The following is a 22,544-nucleotide window of genomic DNA, read 5'->3' on the forward strand; positions in this document are numbered from 1 at the left end:
CGAGTTCATGTTCAATGAACTCAGCTCACCTCATGCACGTCACTGACAGCGTGGGAAATTTCTCCTGCGCTTTCCGTGAGCGCAGGAGAATTCTCTCACGCTCACCGCATGCGCAGGAGAATTCTCCCACGCTGTCAGTGACGTGCGTGAGGTGAGCTGAGTTCATTGGACATGATGAACTCGGCTCATCTGGATGCCGTCACAGCCAGACACTGAGGAGGGCAAACATGCCTGCGCTTCTCAGTGTCTGCTGCATGGCAAGCTGGATGGCAGCTTTCGGTTGCGATCCATCCTGTCATGTGAATGTAGCAGAGCTGGAGCCATCCTGGGAACCATGGAAAGGTAAGGATGAGGTTGCTTTATTATTTTACTTTTATTGCAGAAGACATTGGCTTCAGCTGGAATGGGCGTGATGGTAAGTATGGTTTAATTTAGAACAATAAAGAATTGTGTGTTTATTTCAATTAAAGGACTTTATTCTGGGTGTTTGTATTTTTTTTTTTAACTTTGACTATGGGGTTAGTAATGGGGGTGTCTTATAGACGCCTCTCCATTACTAACCTGGGCTTGATGTCAGCTGGCATTTTAAGCTGACATCAACCCCAGCCCTATTACCCCACTGCCACCGCTACAGGGCTGTGGGAAGAACAAGAGTAAGTGCTAGAATTGGCGCATCCTATGGATGCGCCATTTCTGGGGCGGCAGACGGCTGGTGTTTCTAGCCTGGGAGGGGGCCAATATTCATGGCACCCTTCCTGGGCTATTAATATCAGCCCCCAGTTGTCTGCCTAGTCTCTGCTAGCTATTAAAATAGGGGGGACCCAACGTCATTTTTTGGGGGGGTCCTCCATTTTAATAGCTAGTAAAGGCTAGGTATTCAGCTGGGGGCTGATATTAGTAGCCTGGGAAGCTCCGTGGGTATTACCCCTTTCCCAGGCTTCAAACATCTGCCCCAGCTGTATGCTTAACCTCCGCTAGAGACTAAAATTACGGGGAACCCCACGCCAATTTTTTTTTGTAATAAATCCTTTATTTTAACACTTAATGACAAGTACAGTAATCAACACTATCACTGTACTTATTATATATGTGACTGGCATGTTTATATCTATCTAATCTATGTGTGATGCTCTATTCTTTCTATTCTAAATTGTCGGGTACCAATGCTGAATTGCCTGCTGGCATTTTTAAAGAGACGGTGCATGAAAACACTATTATTTTTTTTAATAAATCATTTAACACTATATGACAAGTACAGTAACCAATACTGTCACTGTTCTTCTTATATATGTGACTGACATGTTTATATCTATCTAATCAAAGTGTGTGATGCTCTTTTCTTTATGTTCTAAATTGTCGGGTACCGGTGTATGCCGCTGCTGAATTGCCGGCTTTTCATGTTTCACTGTGAGCACTGTTCCCATCGATTTGGACAATCACTGTAATGCCACAACCACCATAGCTGTGGCATTACAGTGAGTGGCAGACAATCCCTGCATGATGTGAAAAAATCCAGTTACGCTTTTGGTGCATGAACAGTTATCGAACATAACCTCGAATAGCCAAATTTTTTGCAAATAGTTTGCGTTCGTCGAACGACTCGAACACCGCCCAAAACAGCTCAAATTTGAGATTGGCGAACAGTTCGAGTCGAACAACGCTCATCTCTACTCACCACACATCTAGATAAGTTTCCTGAGGGGTCTAGTCTCCAAAATGGTGTCACTTGTGGGGGGTTTCCACTGTTTTGGCACATCAGGTGCTCTCTAAACGCAACATGGCGTCCGCTAATTATTCAAGCAAATTTTACATTCAAAAAGTCTAATGGCGCTCCTTCCCTTCTGAGTCCTGCCGTGCGCCAAAACAGTGGTTTTTCCCCACGTATCTGTGTGCTCAGGGGAAATTGCACAACAAATGTTGGGGTCCATTTTTTCCTGTTACCCCTGCAAAAATAAAAAAATTGGGGTCTAAAGTAACATTTTTGTGAAAAAATTCCTGTGAAGTACCTGAAGGGTTAATAAACTTTTTGAATGTGGTTTTGAGAACCTTGAGGGGTGCAGTTTTTAGAATGGTGTCACTTTTGGGTATTTTCTCTCATAAAGGCCCCTCTAAGTCACTTCAAATGTGATGTGGTCCCTAAAAAAATGGTTTTGTAAATTTTGTTGTAAAAATGAGAAATCACTGGTCAAATTTTAACCCTTATAGCGCACTAATAAAGAAAATGTCGCTTCCAAAATTGTGCTGATGTAAAGTAGACATGTGGGAAATGTTATTTATTAACTATTTTGTGTGACATATCGCTCTGATTTAAGGGCATAAAAATTAAAATTTTGAAAATTGTGACATTTTCAAAATTTTCGCCAAATTTCTGATTTTTTCACAAATAAATGCAAGTGATATCAAAGAAATTTTACCACAATCATGAAGGACAATATGTCACGAAAAAACAGTCTCATAATCAGCGGGATCCATTGAAGCGTCCCAGAGTAATTACCTCATAAAATGACAGTAGTCAGATTTGTAAAAATTGGCCCGGTCATTAACGTGCAAACCACCCTCGGGGGTAAAGGGGTTAATATCCAAAATGCTTCTCGCAGCATAAGGCATTTTTGCCAACTCCCTCCTCTGGGGGGATATGGGACTCTTTCTATACCGAAGAATTTTAAGTGTGTTGAATCACCATTATGCATAGTAACAAAATGTTTGACAGCCCCAAAATATGATCCATTTTTTTAAGATATAGTTTTAAAGGGGTTTTCCCACGTACAAAGGTTAATTTTAAAAATTGTCTGAGTCTGATCACGTATGGAGCATACCACATCTCCTGGGCAGGGGAGGAAGCAAAAGAGTATACAGACAGTACAGCAGGAGATCGCAGATGATTCATTTTGTGAGGTAAAATATTGTTTAAAAACAGGCTGTGAAATGTTTTACTTCACAAAATGAATCCTCTGCGATCCCCTGCTGTAATGTCTGTATTGTCTTTTGTTTTGTCCCCTGCCCAGGAGCACAGACAATTTTTAAAATGAACTTTCGTTAGTGGGAAAACCCCTTTAAGTGTTTGGAAATCTGCTGTTTTTAATTTTTACATAAATCACAAAAAATAAAATATACTACATGGTGGGTATCGCAACTGATGAATTTGTGAATATGATGAATATCTCCTTGATAAGAATGAAAGCTTTTTGTTTTGTCGGCAGCAAAGGCGCACATGTTACATCGGTTTCCATTACACTTGAAAAAACCTTTGGGTTTTAAACAACAGGTCTTTTTGGTCGGACTTGACAAAAGCATGTTGCCCAAGGTCCGACCTCTTTTTGCCACAAATCTATAGCCCTGAGATATGATTTTTCTAAATGTGTCTTCTTGGTTGATGACTTGAAGAATTTTTTGGATAATATTTTTGACTTGATTATATTGTAGGGTGTACGATGTGGAAAAATTTATAGATGCGTCATTTGTCATATTTGGTGAAATTTTTTTCTTATTGGATAGGAGTTGATTTCTTGTCTTGTTTTTTACTTTGGTGAATGCACCCTGAATCAACTGACTTCCATATTCCCTTTCTCGCAATCTGTTATGTACAACATTGCTCTCCACAAGAAAGCGGTTGTCAGCTGAACAAGTGCGTGCCTCTTCGAAGTGCATGTAAGTGGATGACGTCTCTCAGTCTCGCTCCTGCGCAGTGGAATCACTGGCTGTTCAATAAGGCACAGTGATGCATGCCTGCGCAGCTCTCCGTTTCCACTGCGCAGGCGCAAGACTTCAGGCACTACATGGCTAACAGAGAGATGTCATCCACTTACATGCACTTAGAAGAGGCGGCGTTTGAAGAGACTGGGGGCGGTATTTGAAGGGACTGGGCTGGCTCTGTTTACAATGTGGAGACACCCATTGGACCAGAATTTACATACATCGCGGGACAAGTTTAAAACACTTCTTCTGAGGATATAATGGGGTTGCAGGAACCCCATTCTGATGATCTTAAAGCTGATGGGCAGTCTTTATTGGCCAAAAAACTGGTGACAGGTTCCCTTTAAACTAAAATGTTGTTTTAGCCTTATTTTTTTATTTTCAAAACCTGTATTGAAAAAAATATGAATCCAAAAAATTGTTATGCAATATATACTGAATGCAGTGATATCCCATATGTGATCAAAATTAACTTTTTGGGAACACAACACAGCACATAAGATAGAGTGCACTATTTGACTTTTTGACTTTTGGCTACAATAGATAATGGACACTGTGTTGCATTTGCAGAGCCCCCAACATGCAAAAACAACAGAAAATCACAACAGTGATCTGATTTTGAAAATATACCCCTCAAGGAATTCATCTAGGATGTGGTGACCATTTTGGACCCACAGGTGCTTCTCAGAAGTTTATAAAATTGGGACGTGAAAATGAAAAATAGTTTTTTCCCATGAAAATAAATATTGTTATACTCCCAAATGTTTCATTTTCATTAATGTAGCAGGAGAAAATTGACCCCACAATTTGTAAATCAAGTTCTCTTCAGTACGCCGATTCCACTCTGATTACAGAATCTAAAGTTTGGCCAAACTGCAGGGCTCTGATGAGAAGGAGCACTATTTCACTTTTTGAGTGCAATTTGGCTGAAATAGATTGTGGACACCATGTTGTATTTGCAGTTCCCCATAACATGACATAACGACAGAAACCTCCACAAGTGACTCTATTTTAAAATCTACAGCCCTCAAGGAATTCACCTAGGGGTGTAGTGACCTTTTTGATTCCACAGGTACTTCACAAACTGGGGCGCTAAAATAGAAATTATGTTTTTGCCATGAAAATATTTTTTGTACTACAAATGTTTCATTTTCACAAGGATAGCAGAAGAAAATTGGGCCCAAAAATTGTAAATATTTTTTTCTAGAGCATGCGGATACCCCATATGTTTACAGAAACATAGATACACGGCTATATCTGGCAGCTTCCAGCAGTAAGCTGGAAGGTTAAGTAGGGTGTGGTGCTCTCCAACTGGCTGGAACAGGGAGCTGATAACTCCAGCTGGACGGCACACACACATCCATACTGTCAGACAGCACTTCAAGTCCCAGCCATCCTAATCTAAATAGATGGATAGAGCCTGCGCCATGCATAGCTTCTGTTTCCAAAGTCTTTTCTATCATCAGCGCCACACGTAGAATGAATATGGTGGCATCTGCTGACAGAAGGAGACATCGCAGGAGCAGGTCCTGGTGGAGATGTGACAGATGTACTACCACTGTTTTGTTATTTTTTTCTCTTTTTTTCTTTTAAATCTTGCTTGCAGCTTACTGTCGCCTGCATCTTCTTAATTTGTATTTTCATAGCACATACGCAGTTGAAAGAAACAGAGGAACAAGGAAGCCCAATTATTTTGGTTTTGATGATATTGAAGCACCAATATGTGTCAGGATGCTTATACACAATTAGGACATGGACTAGACAAGATCTGCTTCCTGTGTATTCGATGTGACTACTTATGTGCAATTTGCATACTTTTCATCATACTTTCTCTTCCTCTTCTCACAATGCTATATAACATTATTAGACTATCTCGCTAGATTTACAAATGGCCTGGAAAATCCCTTTGAAAGAAAGCATTATTAAATCTGCAGTATTTCAGATGGGAATATTTCACAAGGTTTGTGTTAAGCTGGCACTTTATCGGATTACTATTTGTATTGCGGTATCATTGGTTATATTGGGTTTATAGAGTAGCAGCATACATTTATACCTGATCAGTTAAAGTGCCTTTACTAACTAAAAAATCAAAGACTTCCCATATACAGTGCTATTAGAGTGCCCTGCATAAATAGTGATAGCTGAGGACAACCATAAGTTGTGCAAGAAAACAATAAATTATTATTATTACGTCTCACCTGTATGTGTGGTTTGTGTAGTAGTGAGGCAGGTGTAGACCACTTCATGGATGGTTCCATTTTCTTTGCATATACCAGTGACACATTCTTTTTTGCCATTAGTAGAGTGGTATACAGTTTCATTGTATTTGTAGGTATTACCGTTGTAGAGACACGTGCATTCTATAATTAAATATAATGTATTCAGAACAGGAAGATTTTTAAGAAAAAAAAATTGCTGAAAAATCTTAAAGCATTTAACTTATTTGCAAAACTTGAAATAGAAAACTTTGGACCATGAATGTGGTGGTAGGAAAGTATGAAGGGGGTATAAAATAATAAAGGACTCATCTAATGAATGGACTGCCATTCCAGCTCTGTTTCTTCGGCCATCCCCATTCATTTTCGTTAGGCTACATTCACACATTCAATATTTGGTCAGTATTTTACATCAGTATTTTTAAGTTAAAACCAGGAAAGGAACAATCAGAGGAAAAGTATAATAGAAAAACGTCACCACTTCTGTATTTTTCACCCACTCCTGGTTGTTTTGGCTTACAAAAACTGATGTAAAATACATAACAAATGCTGAATGTGTGAACGTTGGGTTATGGTGTCTGCATGTCAGCATCATGTTAGAAATATCAGTGACTGTCTGCAGCAATCACATGTGTAGTTAGGGATGTCAAAAAGGGTATGCACACTGAAAAAAGTGTTCAGAAAATGCTCAAAAGAATGAACATATACATTTCTATGTAAAAGTGGCTGGCTGTAAATATACTGAGGTTTTAACCATTTTTTCTACATCACTGTAAAGTCCCTGGCAGCTCAGCTCCACCCACTCATCAACTCCTGGCTCATTTGCTCCGCTCCTCCCCTGTCAGGGACTCTGCAGATATGTAGAATTGTAGTTCTAATCATGACTCAATCAAGGGAAAGTGACTTCATTTTTCTACTCAGAGAAGAATTCAGCTAGTTTGTTTTTAATCTTGTGATGTCTTAGACCTAATGGAAAAGAGAAGAATTACTGGGTAGAAGGGAAAAATGAGCAATTGTAAGTACACAGTGCAATATAATATGATGATTGCAATATATTAAGAGGATAAAAATTTTGATGGGAGAAGTGCTTCTTAAATAAAAAATAAAGACCTGCGCTGGAGCTGGGGAGGGTAACAGCAGTGTTTGTTATTTTATATGTTTTATCTTTGATGAGATAAAAATTTATCCCGGAAATCATCTTTAATTAGTAGGTCATTTTCTGATGGTACATTCTCTTTAAATGGCAATTATTTTTTTTCATATAGCTATATAGCTAATAAATTTTGTTATGCATTTACTTTTTTTCTGCTATTTTGATCTATTAGGTTTTTCAATAAGCCAGAAAATGTGACGTCTAAAATGGAACAAATCCTTTTTCGTAGCATCCTCTCTATTAGCCAGATCAAGTTTTTGCTTTAGCTTTAATCAGCCTATTTATCAAAACAATTATTTCACTCTATATTCGGAAAACTTACCATGAACAACATAAATGCAAAGTATGCCTTCCATAGTACAGTTACTGCGGAGAAAGATATATTAGCAGGTTTTTATTGGACATTTAGAAGAAGTGAAAGTTTAAAAAACAGTTTAATTACTATTTGAAATGAACATTTCTTTTGAAATTGAAATTCACCAGATTTGCTAAGTTTTAACAGGAAATTCGATTTGCAATGAACCTATTTGCTGCAAATCAAAACTACTCCAAAACGTTCAATTTGCCCTGAAAAGACACGAGTGACTCTCCTGTCTCTCTCTCCCTATCAATTAAACCTGTATTCTCTTTTCCTCACACATTATTCTTCAGTTTTTTATACCTTTTCCTCCCCATCTCTATAGATAAACTGTGAACTGCGATGTCCTCTCACTATCCAGATTCACCACAAAATGGCTGCTGCATTTTCTGCTTCTGTTTTTACATAGGCTGCACTAATCCCTCCAGATTGGCTGTGCTATACCATCTGATGTCATAGTTTCAGTACAAGGCATTAAGCAGAAGCCCACCCGGCCATGTCTGAGCTCATGTCATCCATCTCTGGTAGATGCAATCCAGTAGAATGTGTGGCCATTTTAGGCAATTTTTACAAAGTGATTTGCATATTGGTGGAATTTGCCATGTTTAGTGAATTTCTTATCTAGTCAACTCAAACTTGTTTTGCATTACATCCATATGCTCATCTTTATTAGAAACTTCAAAGGGTTGTCTATGATGAGAAAATATTGCTACTCTGTTGCTTAACACTTTAATACCTAGGATAAGACATCACATCTTTGCCAATTTAGATGCTGCAGTCAATGCTGAATAAACGCTCTCATAACAGCCCACAACAGAATTGCAGGGTGTTGATGTGACGCTCGCAAGCCCTGCCCTGGGAAGATGGGGAGACTCGGAGCCGGGTCAGATGTTGAGGGGGATGCAGCCGTGGCCTGGACCCATTCCGTGCCCAGGGCCGTCACATTAAAAATGGTGTTACGGCTTTCCGGGTTGAGTGGTAATTGTCGACTACGCCACCTGTGGTGTCTGGTGATGGGGCCACCAGCGCCGCTACAGTCCACTGGGGCCCGGTGTCATGGCGGCTAAGTTCTCGCTGCTCCCCACAGGCGGAGCATGGCCTCAGGGCAGGCAAGGCAGGATGGAGGGGGGTTAGTAGTGCGGGGAGTAAAGGCACCGCGTCGCATGGTATGGCGCGTAATTAACAGTCTGCAGGCCATAGGGATGAACTTCCAAGGCTTTACTCACAGTTCTCTCAAGCAGCGCAAGGCTTCTCCCTGCTCCTTGCGGAGTCCTGTGGCCACCAGGGACAGGGTCCGACTACCTCCGAGGAAGTCCAGTGTGAGGTAGCATCCCTACACCAGAGTGTTCCTGCACTACAGACTTTACCCTTTCCCGTCTGTGCGTGTGTAGATAGGCCGGGTCTCCCTCTGAGCTCCTCTCAGGTGTAGGGCTCGGGTGGCAATTCCTCTCCATCCGAGGCCCGTCGGGATCCTCAGGGCCTAACCGGGCTTTCCCATCCTGGACATAGAGTACGAGGTCAGTTGTCGGGGGCCGGTACCCTCTTGCAGCCGGAATCCCTCTGAATAGATCAGGTAGGCGAGGACAGGTGGCGTGCTCCGCTCCGTCTGCATCCTCCCCGGGACCCATTTGCTAGGGAGCCACACTCTAAAGCTCCCGGGCCTTCTTGATCCCGGTCCTTGGCCGGGTTGAGACATTCCTTGTCTGCAACCTTCCTCTCGTCCCATAGATCGGGGTACGAGGGCTGTGTCCCATACCGGTGCAGGCCCACACAGGATCTGCGCTCCCGGAGGGAAGTCACATTACAAACAGTAGTTTGACAGCACAGTACGACCATTTGACAGACTGCCAGAGACCAGAGAACAGACCAAGATCAAAGATGGCATTCTATTAAATATGAAATTTGAAGTGTAACTAACTAGTGTTCCTCCACCCACACCCACTAACTGGTTCCTACCACTTTGTGGTCCCCAGTCTCCCTGTAACCAGGGGAGCAGCACTAGTGCATACTAGCTCCCTCTGGTAGAATGTGGTGTTGGATGCAAAAGGCTAGGTCACTGCCATCACACTAGGCTTACCTCAGAGGAGGAACACCACACTCCATTAAAGAAGTGCAGCATTCCTGTGGCGGTCGAACCCTCAGGGGCACCACTTTGACAAGCAGCCAATTTCAGCTGGTGGCCTAAAAATGTCCTCCAGACCTGGTAAGTACAGATGTTTAATAGGTAGAGATAAGCAAATTTATTTTAGCAGAATTGAATGTGTCATGAATTTTGCAGAAATTTGTATTCTCCAATATTGTCCTCGCAAAGTCAGCAAAATGGCAGTCCTCAATGTCTCTTCTTTTCAAATTCCTCAGTCATGTGCATTCTCTTCTGCCTCTTTACTCCAGGTCTTCTGGCTCAAACAGATTTCTGATGTCACAGTGCGCCATGCCATTGTGGTGCAAGGTTGCAATGCACATCACTTGAGTAATTGCACAGAGTTCTTTGACATCTGTGACCAAGTCAAGCCATTAGACCTGGCCTGGAGTGAAGAGGCCAAAGAGAATGCATGTAATTGGCTAGAGAAGAAATGTTAAAGACTGGAAGGTGGGCTGTGAGGTCAGTTGGACAGGTGAGCTGTGAGTATTTGTAATTTCTTTTATATTCTACATGGCAGAAGGAACATTCAATTTGTAAAGTATACTTCACTGCTAATTGAATTTTCCTGTAAAATAGGTAAGATTTGGTGAAATCGAGTCTTGGCAGATTTGATCATCATCACTACTAGACCATGCCTTCTTATGCATAGAAAAGCATCTTCCAAATATGCTGAAATAGGGAAAAACTGATAGGGATCCACTCAGATGATTCTTCTACCCATTCCTGGCTAATTTTTAAGACACATTTTTCACTGAAACCCCGCAATATTTAAGACTAAAACATGGTGGCTTATAACAAGGAAGCCTTTTAATATTTATTTCTGCCTATGAATCTTGCAATTTGAATCTCCTGACAGGTTTCCTTTTTCTAATAATACTACCAAAATCAAATTTTTTGAAAATTTCATTGAATTAGTATGACGGAATTAGTAGAAATTGGCAAATTTATTTGAGTGGAATTGAATTCTACTCGAAATTAACAAAGTACATAGTCTCCAAAATATGTATTTTTTGTAATTCGTTCTGAGAAAAATCAGCAAAATGGTGGCTTTAAAATAAAGCTAAAAATAGTAACCTTCACCTTTCTACTCTCCTCCATTGCTCACTGCCCACCTTACAGTCCTCTGCATCTCTTTTTTTCACCATCATACAGCTTTACTACATGTGAGGAATGTCTATTTCTTACACATTCCTCACATGTATTAAAGCTGTCGAACAGTCGCAAATCATGCACACGGGAGTGATTCAAACATAACACCGATCAGCTGTAACTACTCGGTCCTCGGCCCGAGCATCCTCGGCGAAAGGGTTAACAAAACATACTCTCTCATCACTAGTGATGAGCGATTGTGCTCGCCACTACTCGGTACTCGCCCAAGCATCATGGTGCTCGGCGCTCGGCGAGTATTTCTGGGTTGCTCGGGCAGGAACTCGGGTCCCCTCCCTGCATGTTTGGCGTTCTTTAGAGAGCCAATGAACATGCAGGGATTGCCAGCCATGCACTGTAATGCCGTAGCCATGTTGGTTGTGGGCATTACAGTGATTGGCTGGCCGCACAGCGTCATCAGGTGTATATCAGACCTGGCGTCGCCATGCTCGTCACAGTCACTCCAGATCAGACAGTGTAGGGAGAGCTGCTGCTGTGTCAGGGAGAGATTTGCTTGTGTATTAGGTAGCATAGGGAGAAAAACCGTACATCACACATATCTATCTTAACAAACAGTCCTTTTGAGGACTAACTAATCCATCTGCAGAGATATCAGGCAGGCAGTGTATATAGGCAGGCAGGCAGTGTATATAGCAGACTGCTGTGAACATAGCACAAGAGGCTCCATTCCAATTCTGTCGGCTGCTGCTGTTAGATATTTCTGGAAATAGGCCCAGGTCTCTGGGGCCAGGAATAATTTTTTTTGCATCTTAATCCTCATAATTTGCTTAAAAAGCAATCCAGAGAACACGGTTTTTCTGCGCCATTTGCTTGTTGGCACTGCAGAATACAGCCAGGTCCTTTCCATATTACAGCGCTAAAAATCCATCTATTTAAAACTGTGTTTTCTCCATCACACGGATCACATATACGTTTTTAGAAAATACTGCCATTTCTGGCCTCCATTGAAAAATTTTGTCAGTGTGTCAGCAAAGTTTTTGACACTGGTTTGCTGTTCAAAACAGTTACCTACAGGCCAGGTATTTAAAACTGTGTTTTCTCCATCACACGGCTCACATATACGTTGTCAGAAAATACTGCCATTTCTGGCCTCCATTAAAAATTTATTTCAGTGTGTCAGTGAAGCAATTCACAGCAGTTTGCTGGTCAAACTACTTACGTACAGGCCAGGTATTTAAAACTCTGTTTTCTCCGTCACACCGATCACATATAAATTCGCTCCAAACTCAGTCATTTGTAGTGAGCGTGGAAGATACTGTCCTCCATTTAAAATGGGCAAGGCATGTGGCAAGGGATGGGGAACTGGATGTGATGGTAATGGTGCATGCAGAGGCCGAGGACAAGGCCGTGGGCAGGCTGAAATTGTGCCACAACAAACACCCACATCTTCTCGCCTGACCTTCCTGTCCCAATTTCTAGGGGACCGCAGCACACCACTATTGAACCCAGAGCAGTGTCAAAAGGTTGTTGGTTGGATAGCGGATAATGTTTCCAGCCACCACCACCCTGTCTTCCACACGGTCAAGTCTCAGTAGCCGTGAGTCTGAACCACATATTCCTCACCCTGATCCTCCTTCCTCCCACCATGCCGAGTACCCAGAGACAACTGATCCCACACTTGGACACTCTGAAGAGCTGTTCACTTTTCTATTTATAGATTCGGGCCTCTCGCCCGGTCCACTTGAAGCGGGCCAAGAGGAGATCGCGTGTAGCAATGCCCAAATATTTGAGCAGCCACGGTAACATGAAGGCAACGGTGGGAAAGTGTCAAAGAGGTGGACGATGATGAGACACAATTGCCAGAAAGTCAGGAGGAGGACCAGGGTGTGGAAGTGGAAGACTAGGTGGAGGATGATATAGTAATTGACCCAACCTGGCAGGAGGACATGCAGAGCAAGGACAGCAGCACACAGGGGGAGGGAGGTAGAGCACCCCAACAGGCAGGAAGAAGCAGTGTGGTGGCCGCAGGCAGAAGGCAGTCAACCATTCCCCGTAACACCAGCACGAAGGAAGTTGCCAGTACAACTGTTAGGTCTTCCCGAGTCTGGGTGTTTTTTAAAGACTCTGCCGATAACCCCAAAAATGCCATTTGCAACACCTGCCAGGCCAGCATCAGCAGGGGTGACAAAACGACCAGCCTGACCACCACCAGCATGATCAGGCACATGGCAGCAAAGCACTCGACTTTGTGGGCCGAACCCCAGGGTCCAGGAACAGTGTCTGGGGGAGGCACCATTACTTCTTCCGCTGTTGTGCATGCAAGCCAATCCCCTGTCCATGGTGCAAGCGAAGATGCCTACTGCCCTGCTCCTGTCATTGCACACTCTCAAGTAGCAGCATCAGGAAGCACGTCCAAGTCCTTGCCCCAGAGCAGCGTTCAGTTGTCCATACCCCAGTCCTTGGAACGCAAGCGCAAATATGCAGCCAATGCCCCACAGGCCACACTACTAAATTCTCACATTTCACGACTGCTTGCGCTCGAAATGTTGCCTTTTAGGCTCGTGGAGACGGAAGCATTCCGCAACCTGATGGCGGCGGCCGTCCCTCGGTACTCGGTCCCCAGCCGCCACTATTTCTCCTGGTGTGCCGTCCCCGCATTACACAAGCACGTGTCCCAAAACATTAGCCGTGTTCTCAACAACGCAGTTACCAGTAAAGTCCACCTAACCACGGACACATGGACAAGTGCTTGTGGGCAGGTACGGTACATCTCGCTGACGGCACACTAGGTTAACATAGTGGAAGCCGAGACCCAGTCAGAACTTGGGACGGAACACGTCCTCCCGACGCCAAGGATTGTGGGCCCTAGGTCAATCAGGGTTGCTCCCACGCTCTACAGCTCCTGCACCTCATCCTCCTCAGCCTCCTCCTCCTCTGGGCAGTTGTTGAGTACCAGCATCAACAAGTCCGTCGGTATTCAGTTCAGACTCCACACATAAGACCTCAGAAGTGGACATGGATGTCAGACATATGTACCATTCTCCAAAACTTTGAGGACTCCACCAAGATGATGAGTGGCGATGAGGCCATAATTAGCGTCACCATCCCGCTTCTCCGTCTTCTGAAATGCTCTTTGCTCACAATCAAAGAGGATGCATTGCAGGCGGAGTACGATGAGATGGAGCAAGGAACCATACAGAGTGATTACACACAGCCAAGCCTCATCTTATCCCAACGTGGATTGGGTGACAATGAGGAAGAGGTGGAGGAGGAAGGACAGGAGCTAGTTTCATGCACTATAAATGGTACTACCTGCACAGCTGTCATACCGTCTGTTCAGCATGGATGGCCAGAGGACAGAGAGGAAGAGGAGGAGGAGAGCATGGTCAGTCATCCTCTTGGTGAGGACATGGAAGTCTTGCCTGTTAGTAGTCTCGCACGCATGGCCGAGTTTGTTACGCTGCCTTTCCCATGAACCTCGCGTTCTCAAAATTTTGGGTGACAGTCATTACTGGTTGGTGACACTTCTAGACCCACAATACAAGGAGAACTTTATATCTCTTATTCCTGAGGCGGACAGGTCTACAAAAATGGGGCTGTGCCAGAAGGCCCTTGTTGCGGAACTATTAAAAAAATTCCCATCTGAAAACTCTGGTGGCAGAGGGCACACTTCGTTGGACAACAAAGTAGTACAGGCGAGAGAGACACAACTTCAATCCAGCAGAGGCAGGGGAACACTGTCAAAGTTCTGGGAGAGTTTTCTCAGACCCTCCCATCGGACAGGCCCTGAGGCACGGGGTACTCTCACAAGGAGTGCAAAGTTTGGGAAGATGCTGAGGGAGTACCTTTCCGACCGTACCAACGTCCTCCGTGATTCCACTGTGTCTTATAATTATTGGGTATCCAAGCTGGATACATGGAATGAACTGGCTCTCTATGCCTTGGAGGTCCTGGCCTGCCCTGCCGCCAGCGTTTTATCAGACCGGGTTTTTAGTGCCGCTGGTGGAATTATAACTGATAAGTGCATCCGCCTGTCAACTGAAAATGCTGACAGGCTGACTCTTATAAAAATGAACAAGGGCTGGATTGGGCCAGACTTCTCAACACCACCGAATGATAGCAGCGTAACATAAACTCCCATTCAGTGTCTTTTCTTGGGAGGTGTATTCCCATGCACCTTTTCACACCCACACAAGGGTATACGCTTCCTGATTTTGGCTATTTGCTCCTGTCCTCCTCCTTCTCCTCATCCTCCACCACCATATCACCAGGGTGACCTTAGTCCGTGATGCAACACCCACCTAATTTGTCTAAAGGGTGTTTATGTTGCCGGTAAAAAAATTTTTTATACAGTATGTTCATGTATACCCCCCAGGGGTAAATATTTGTCAGCCCATACACTTAGTGCACGGGCATTACAAGTATAGGGGCATTGAAGTGCCTCCAAATTTTTTTCAGCCCTTGCATTCACTGCATAGGCCAACACTATGGGAGACTCACTCCTTTCTAATGGGAATTTGTCGCTACTGTGGCCCTGTTCTGTGTGTCTTTAAATTCTTAGTGGGGTTTTTCCTAAAATTGTCAGCCGTTGGACTCACTGCATACCCTATAAGTGTAAAACCTACAAAAGACAAAAAATATATCACATACCCTACCATCATTATATATAAATGTAAAGCAAACTTGCATATAAAATATAGGGTACTTAGTGAACTATTTTTGATCAAAAAAGTATACAAGCCGTCCCACCAGCGACACTGGTATAGCAGACTCTCTCATTTCTAATGGGAACATGTCATACCTTGTTACTGTGGCCCTGCTCTGTGTGTCTTTAAATTCTTAGTGGGGTTTTTCTTAAAATTGTCAGCCGTTGGACTCACTGCATACCCTATAACTGTAAAGCGGACTCTCTCCTTTCTAATGGGAACATGTCGTACCTTGTTACTGTGGCTCTGCTCTGTGTGTCTTTAAATTCTTAGTGGGCTTTTTCCTAAAATTGTCAGCCGTTTGACTCACTGCACACCCTATAACTGTATAGCAGACTCTCTCCTTTCTAATGGGAACATGTCGTACCTTGTTACTGTGACCCTGCTCTGTGTGTCTTTAAATTCTTAGTGGGGTTTTTCTTAAAATTGTCAGCCGTTGAACTCACTGCATACCCTATAACTGTATAGCATACTCTCTCCTTTCTAATGGGAACATGTCGTACCTTGTTACTAGTGTTGAGCCACCCCCGTAGTGTTCGAGTTCGGTTCGGTTCGTCGAACACCCGTGTGTTCGCCGAACACCTTCGAACACCGTTAAAACCAATGGCAGGCAAACAAAAACACATAGAAACACATAGAAAACACCTTCAAAGGTGTCCAAAAGCTGACAAACTGCTCAGAAGACACAACTAACACATGGAAAAGTGACAAGTACATATAATCATGCGAAAAGAAAAGAGGTGGAGGAGTAAAAGGAGGGGGAGACACAGATATAGGCATGTCATGCCCTTCTAAAATCCAAAAAGTGAGAAGCCGACACGGCCAGTCCGCTCCTGCCCGTGCCACGTCCGTGTCGCCGGGTTTGTGCCAGGGCCGCGGTGAACCCTGACGGCCAGCCCCCCTCTCCCAATACTGGTGCCTGTCCGCTGGTGGATCGAGCGAGACCCCCTGTGGTGGAGGCAGCTCTAAGCTTTTTAATTTAAATTGTCTCTCTAATTTGAATGAATACACTTTAAATCCATTTACAAGGATCTATTGGAGGGCAAGTCTCATGCCAGCAGCCGCGTAATTCCAGCTCCAGTAGCGTCCACTAATGCTGCTGCAGTTAAATAGCTTTTATAAGGATCGAGCTCGGCTGTCCACAGCAAGGCATCCTACTGCCAGTCCCAGCCCCTATGCCTTGGGGTGCCTCCTGATGCTCTTCACTGAGTATCCAGTGGTCCCGAAGCATTTCCTTTGAAAAAATTAAGTGTCCAAACTACAGGTGGTGTAGCTTGCTTAACAGCCGGGATAATCCGCTGACTAGCAGACATTGCTACTAGGTACAAAGTATTTCCTGGGCTAGATGCAGTTAAAAATTTGTAATTAGATACTCTCGTTGGATGCTGAGAAAGCATTCCATAGAGTCTCCTGGCACGCCATATATGATTCTCTTAAAAAACTTGGGGTAGGGGTCTAGGGGACCCTTTTATAGCCAAAATAATGGCCCTGTATCGCAATACGTCATCTAGGCTGAAGATAAATGGAACTGTAGCACCCTGAGGGCTCGGTTGCTACAGAGGTATTGCACCTCACCCAGAGGTGTGATATCTCACTCTCAGGTAAGGATGGAGTGTGGATCAGGACCCGACACCTGCATGCATTACACCACATTGCCATGGGGCAGGGCGACCAATATGCCCCTGAGATGGGCACGACAGTCCCTGTCCCTGGCTGGAGTGGGGGGAGGGAACACTGAGGAAGGGGAACCCTGTAGTGCAGGAGCAGGGAGGAAGCAGTTCCTGGGTGCATTGAGAAGGGAGTATAAAAGGTGGGCACCATCTTAGTTCAGTGCAGAGAAGTCTGAGCAGAAGTGGCAGGGAGCAGGGGCTCTGCATGAGCTCTGCTCCGGAGGCGGGCCTAGTAACAGAGGCCCAGGCCTGGAAGAGGGAGAAGGAAGGAAGAGGAGCGGAGAAGGCTCCAGGAATGAGGAACGAAGGGATCCCAGGGGTGCAGACGGGCGAGTCGCCACCGCACGCCAGAATCCACCTGCGTGGAGGGGTCAGGCCAAAGGGGGAGACCGGTCCCCGAAACTAGTGGAGGCAGGAAACGACCCTCAGCTAGAAACCGGAGGCTGTGACATTTTATGTGGCGCAGCCCCTCGCTACACCCGCTAGGAAGGCACCATATAGGGTCAGGGAAACTGGCGCCAAGTTTACCAAGAGGAGGCCCGAGGCAGCCGGACAGAAGGGTTGGTAAGAAAGGCCAGACAAAGGACACACAAAGGGGGTCCTGTGAAGCGCTCCAAAGTTATCTGGGAGTTGTCTGAGCCCCTCACCTGGTGAGCACAGTACGACATGGGCAGCCGTTACCTGCAGAAGTGGTCTGGATAATAAGAACTGTGAGTAAAGGCCCTGGACTGCATCACTGACTCCGTGTCGTTACTGCTGCTGCCCTGCACCATCACCCCCATCCTCCGCATACACTGCCCTGAGGCTATACTCTTCACGTGGGGAGTTATGCTACGCTCTGCTGCACCCACAACACCAGCCTCAGCGGTCTGCCCTGCAGCGGCGGTTCACTCTGACCACAATCCACGGGTGGCGTAGTCGGACATTTAAACATCAAAACCACATAAATAGTTCCGCCACTGGTTTGACCGCCCTGAGCCACGGAACCGGGTCGCCGCCACGGAGACTACAACCACCAGCATCCACCAAAAAGGGTCCGGCTCCGGGTGTCCTAAGGTCCAGGGGGTGCATCAGAACATTTTCATCACCTTTCACAATCACCAATGGGACAAGGCAGGGATGTCCTCTGTCCCCTCTCTTATACATCCTAGTGACGGAGCACCTGCTCTCATCAATTCGCCATAACCCCAATATTAGGTGGATTGAGGTGGGAGGCACCGAGTACAAGTGCTCTCTATTTGCTGATGATGTCCTAGTATATATCACTCAATCACATATATCCATCCATGCTGTTATGGCTGAAATAGATCACTTTGTTACATGGTCAAATTTTAAAATCAATGCAGCGAAGTCTGAGGCCCTCGATGTCTCCCTCCCCAAATCCATACAGGATTCCATCCAGTCCAACTTTCCCTTTGCCTGGCCCTCACAGGGTATCAAATACTTAGGAATTCCTATTCATAGAGACCTCTCCCATCTATGTTATCTTAATTTTGGGCCCTTTATTGAACAACTCCATACAGACCACGGTTGGCAAGTTAGAACTGTAAGATTCACTACGTGAACCACTGGTGTTTTGTGGAAAAGCACATGTATACTGTGTTCCAAATTATTATGCAAAAAGTGTTTAGGAGTGATAAGGGAAGAATTTGTTTGTTTGTCAGTTAAACTCATTGATGGTGATGTGTGTCAGGGCTCTATATATCACTGTAAGCAATTGCAGACACCTGTGCTAATTAGTTTGGCAGGTGTGTCCAATGAAAGGCAAGACTACTTAAGAAGGCTGTCCCACATTATTAAGCAGCCTACATTTTCTGCCAAAATGGGAAAGAAAAAGGATGTGTCGGCTCGTGAGTAGCAACAAATTGTGGAGTGTTTAGGTCAAGGCATGATTGCAATCAACATTGTGCGATGATCAGGATGATGTGTCTTGGCATTCAAGAAGTATGTAGCTGATTCACAGTACCCACGTGTGCGTGCTGATAAGGGCAAATTGAGGACTCTTTCCTACAGGCAATTACGTCAGGTTAAAAGAGCAGCGGCAAAAAAGCCTTGTCATAGCAGCAGACAAGTTTTTGAAGCTGCTTGTGCCTCCAACGTCCCCCGAACAACAAGATGCAGGGTCCTTCAGAGGTTTGCAGCTGTGCAAACGCCATCCTGTCGACCTCCTCTATCCACTTCACACAAGCAGAAACGGCTCCAGTGGGCCAAACATTACATGAACACTGATTTCAAAACTGTTTTGCTCACGGATGAGTGCCGTGCAACGCTAGATGGTCCAGATGGATGGAGTGGAGGATGGCTGGTTGATGGACACCCCACGCAAACACGGCTACAGCGCCAACAAGGAGGAGGTGGAGTAATGTTTTGGGCTGGAATCATGGCGAGAGAGATTGTCGTCCCCTTTAGGATCCCTGAAGGGGTAAATATGAACTCCATAATGTATGTGGAGTTTCTCAAACAGCACTTCCTGCCATGGTTCAAGAAGAAGAACCGTGTATTCCACAGCAAGATAATTTTTATGCATGATAATGCACCATCTCATGCTGCACATAAAACATCTGCATCTCTGGCTGATATGAGCATAAAAGGGGATAAACTTATGGTGTGACCCCCATGCTCCCCTGACCTCTACCCCATTCAGAACCTCTGGAGCATCATCAAAAGGAGTGTCTATGATGGCGGGAGGCAGTTCACATCTAAGCAACAGCTCTGGGAGGGTATTCTGTCCTCATGCAAAACAATTGAAGCAGAAACCATCCAAAACCTGACAAATTCAATGGACGAGAGAGTTCAGAAGCTCCTTTCGAACAAGGGGTCCTATGTGAAAATGTAACATCACCTAGAATAAAGTTTTGAGTTGAAAACTGTTTGATTTCAGTTTCTAATAACCGGTTAATGCTTATAATTTCAAAAATGACCATTTTTTTGGTCTTTATTAAAATGAAAAGGTTGATCGAAAAGTTTGGGGGATCTAAGAGTGTGGCAACCCAGTATTCAGGATTACTTCGAATTCTGACAATATGATGGTCATGTTGCAGGTAGTGCAGCAAGAAGGCACTTATGTGTCTTTCGCATCTCGGAGCCCCAAAATTATTTTCCGGGCTAGATGCAGCTAAAAATTATTATTAATTTTAAATCTGGTGGAGCTTAGTATAGATAGCCTAATAGAATCAGTGCTGCACACTGCTACAAAGCCCAAATTATTTTCCAGCCAAGGTACAGATAAACATGATTAGTAATTTTAAATCTGGTGGAGCTTAGTATAGATGGCCTAATAGAATCAGTACTGCGCACTGCTACAAAGCCCAAATTATTTTCCAGCCAAGATACAGATAAACATGATTAGTAATTTTAAATCTGGTGGAGCTTAGTATAGATGGCCTAATAGAATCAGTGCTGCACACTGCTACAAAGCCCAAATTATTTTCCAGCCAAGATACAGATAAACATGATTAGTAATTTGAAAGCTTAAAACGGTTGGTGAGGTGATTTTAACCAATCATCAAGCTTTTACTCTCCCCAGGATGACACTGGGGTAGAAAAGTTGTTTCGGATCCATGATTTGTTCATCTTTATGAACGTGAGTCTGTCTACATTATCAGTGGAGAGCCGCGTGCGCTTATCTGTCAGCACACCACCAGCAGCGCTGAACACACGTTCAGACAGAGCGCTGGCTGCGGGGCATGACAAGATCTCCAAGGCGTAAGTGGCTAGCTCCGGCCATTTATCCAGATTGGAAGCTCAAAAAGAGCAAGGGTACAGTGACACAGTCATGGGTTCAATGTTTACTTGGAGATACTCCTGTTCCATAGTCTCTAGGCGTTGACTATGTGTCAGACTTCTTGTCTCCTGTGGCCTTGCAAAGGATGGGCTAAAAAAGTGGTGAAATGATTCTGCAAAATTGATGTTACCAGCAGATACTGTGGTTCTGTTACGGTTTGAGTGCTGAACACTCGACGGTCCCACGGTTGGCAAGTTGGAACTGTGAGATTCACTACGTGCACCACTGGTGTTTTGTGGAAAAGCACATGTAAGATTCTGCAACAGTCTCTGCTGATACTCCTGCATGCGTGCATCCCTTTCTATGGCAGGAATAATTTCTGCAAATTTACTTTTGTACTGGGGATCTAACAGTGTGGCAACCCAGTAGTCAGGATTATTTCTAATTCTCACAATTCTAGGGTCATGTTGCAGGTAGTGCAGCAAGAAGGCACTCATGTGTGTTGCGCATCCAGGAGCACCAAGTCCCTGTTGTGTTGGTGGCGAGGTAACAATCATGCTTCCTTCCTCTGTCCTCTCCCCCCAACCTCGCACAACAGAAATGTGATCAAGGTCTCCCTCATCTGATGAGTCTTCCATCAGTTCATCCTCCACTTCTTCCTGGGCTCCTGCACCTTCCTCACTAGTTTGGCTGCTACCATGTGCCCTGGTAAAACCATCTCCCCCACCCTCACATGCCTGCCGCCTTGGTGCTGCCGACCGTCTGGACCTTGCAGATGTTAGCCCTTCCGCATACAACTCCTCCTCCTCTACTTCCTCCACCTCCTCTTGTGCCACCACCTGACTCCGAATTCTGTTTAACATGTGCTCCAGCATTTAAATCACCGGAATAGTCATGCTGATAATGGCATCGTCAGCACTAAACATCTTCGTCGCCATTTCAAAACTGTGCAGAAGGGTGCATAGGTCCCTGATCTGAGACCACTCCTCCAGCGTGATTTGCCCCACCTCTGGATCTCGTTGGCCTAGGCTATACGTCAGAACGTATTGCACCAGGGCTTGTCGGTGCTGCCACAGTCGCTGCAACATGTGCAGAGTTGAATTCCACCGGGTAGGCGCATCGCATTTTAGCCGGTGAAGTGGCAGGCCCAACGACTTCTGTAAAGATGTAAGTCGCTGAGCTGCGGGATGCGAATGGCGGAAGTGAGCACACAGCGACCGTGCCCTCTGCAGAAGGCCATCTAGTCCGGGATAGTGGGCTAAAAATTGCTGGACAACCAGGTTCAACACGTGAGCCATACAAGGCACGTGTGTGACATTGCCCCGGCGAAGGGCCGCACCCAGGTTTGCAGCATTGTCGCACACGGCCTTCCCTGGTTTCAGGACCAGTGGAGACAACCATTCATGAAATTGGTTCTCCAGAGCTGACCACAACTCCTCAGCTGTGTGACTCACATTTCCCAGACATTTCAAAGTAAAAAAAGCCTGATGACGTTGAGCCCTACTGCCAGCATAGTAAGGAGGTGTGCAGGATCCCTTCTGCGCAGTTAGAAAGCTTGTGGCATGACCAGACAGGCTTTGGGTGCAGGTGGAGGACCGAGAGGAGGTTGAGGAGGCAGAAGCAGTGGAGGAACTTTGAGATAAAGAGGATTGACGCACAACTCGTGGGGACGGCAAGACTTGGACAGCAGCCCCTTGTCCTGCTGTCACCATAGTTACCCAGTGCCCAGTCAGCGACATGTAACGCCCCTGTCCATGCCTACTCGTCCAAGTGT

General features: G+C 44.9%; 1 protein-coding gene across 1 annotated transcript in view; it reads right to left on the bottom strand.

Annotated features, from left to right (window-relative positions):
- LOC141174072 (uncharacterized) overlaps nt 1-22,544 on the bottom strand; it is a 369,120-nt gene that overhangs the window by 134,195 nt on the left and 212,381 nt on the right. The window contains exons 16-17 of the mRNA XM_073658713.1: nt 7,385-7,428; nt 5,892-6,053 (exon numbers count right to left, since the gene is read on the bottom strand). Of these exons, the coding sequence (XP_073514814.1) occupies nt 5,892-6,053; nt 7,385-7,428 (206 nt within the window). The remainder of the gene's footprint in view (nt 1-5,891; nt 6,054-7,384; nt 7,429-22,544) is intronic.

The sequence above is a fragment of the Phyllobates terribilis genome, unplaced genomic scaffold (genome assembly GCF_046119375.1).
Source record: "Phyllobates terribilis strain yellow unplaced genomic scaffold, ASM4611937v1 Scaffold_13__5_contigs__length_258822181, whole genome shotgun sequence".
Taxonomy (NCBI): Eukaryota; Metazoa; Chordata; class Amphibia; order Anura; family Dendrobatidae; genus Phyllobates; species Phyllobates terribilis.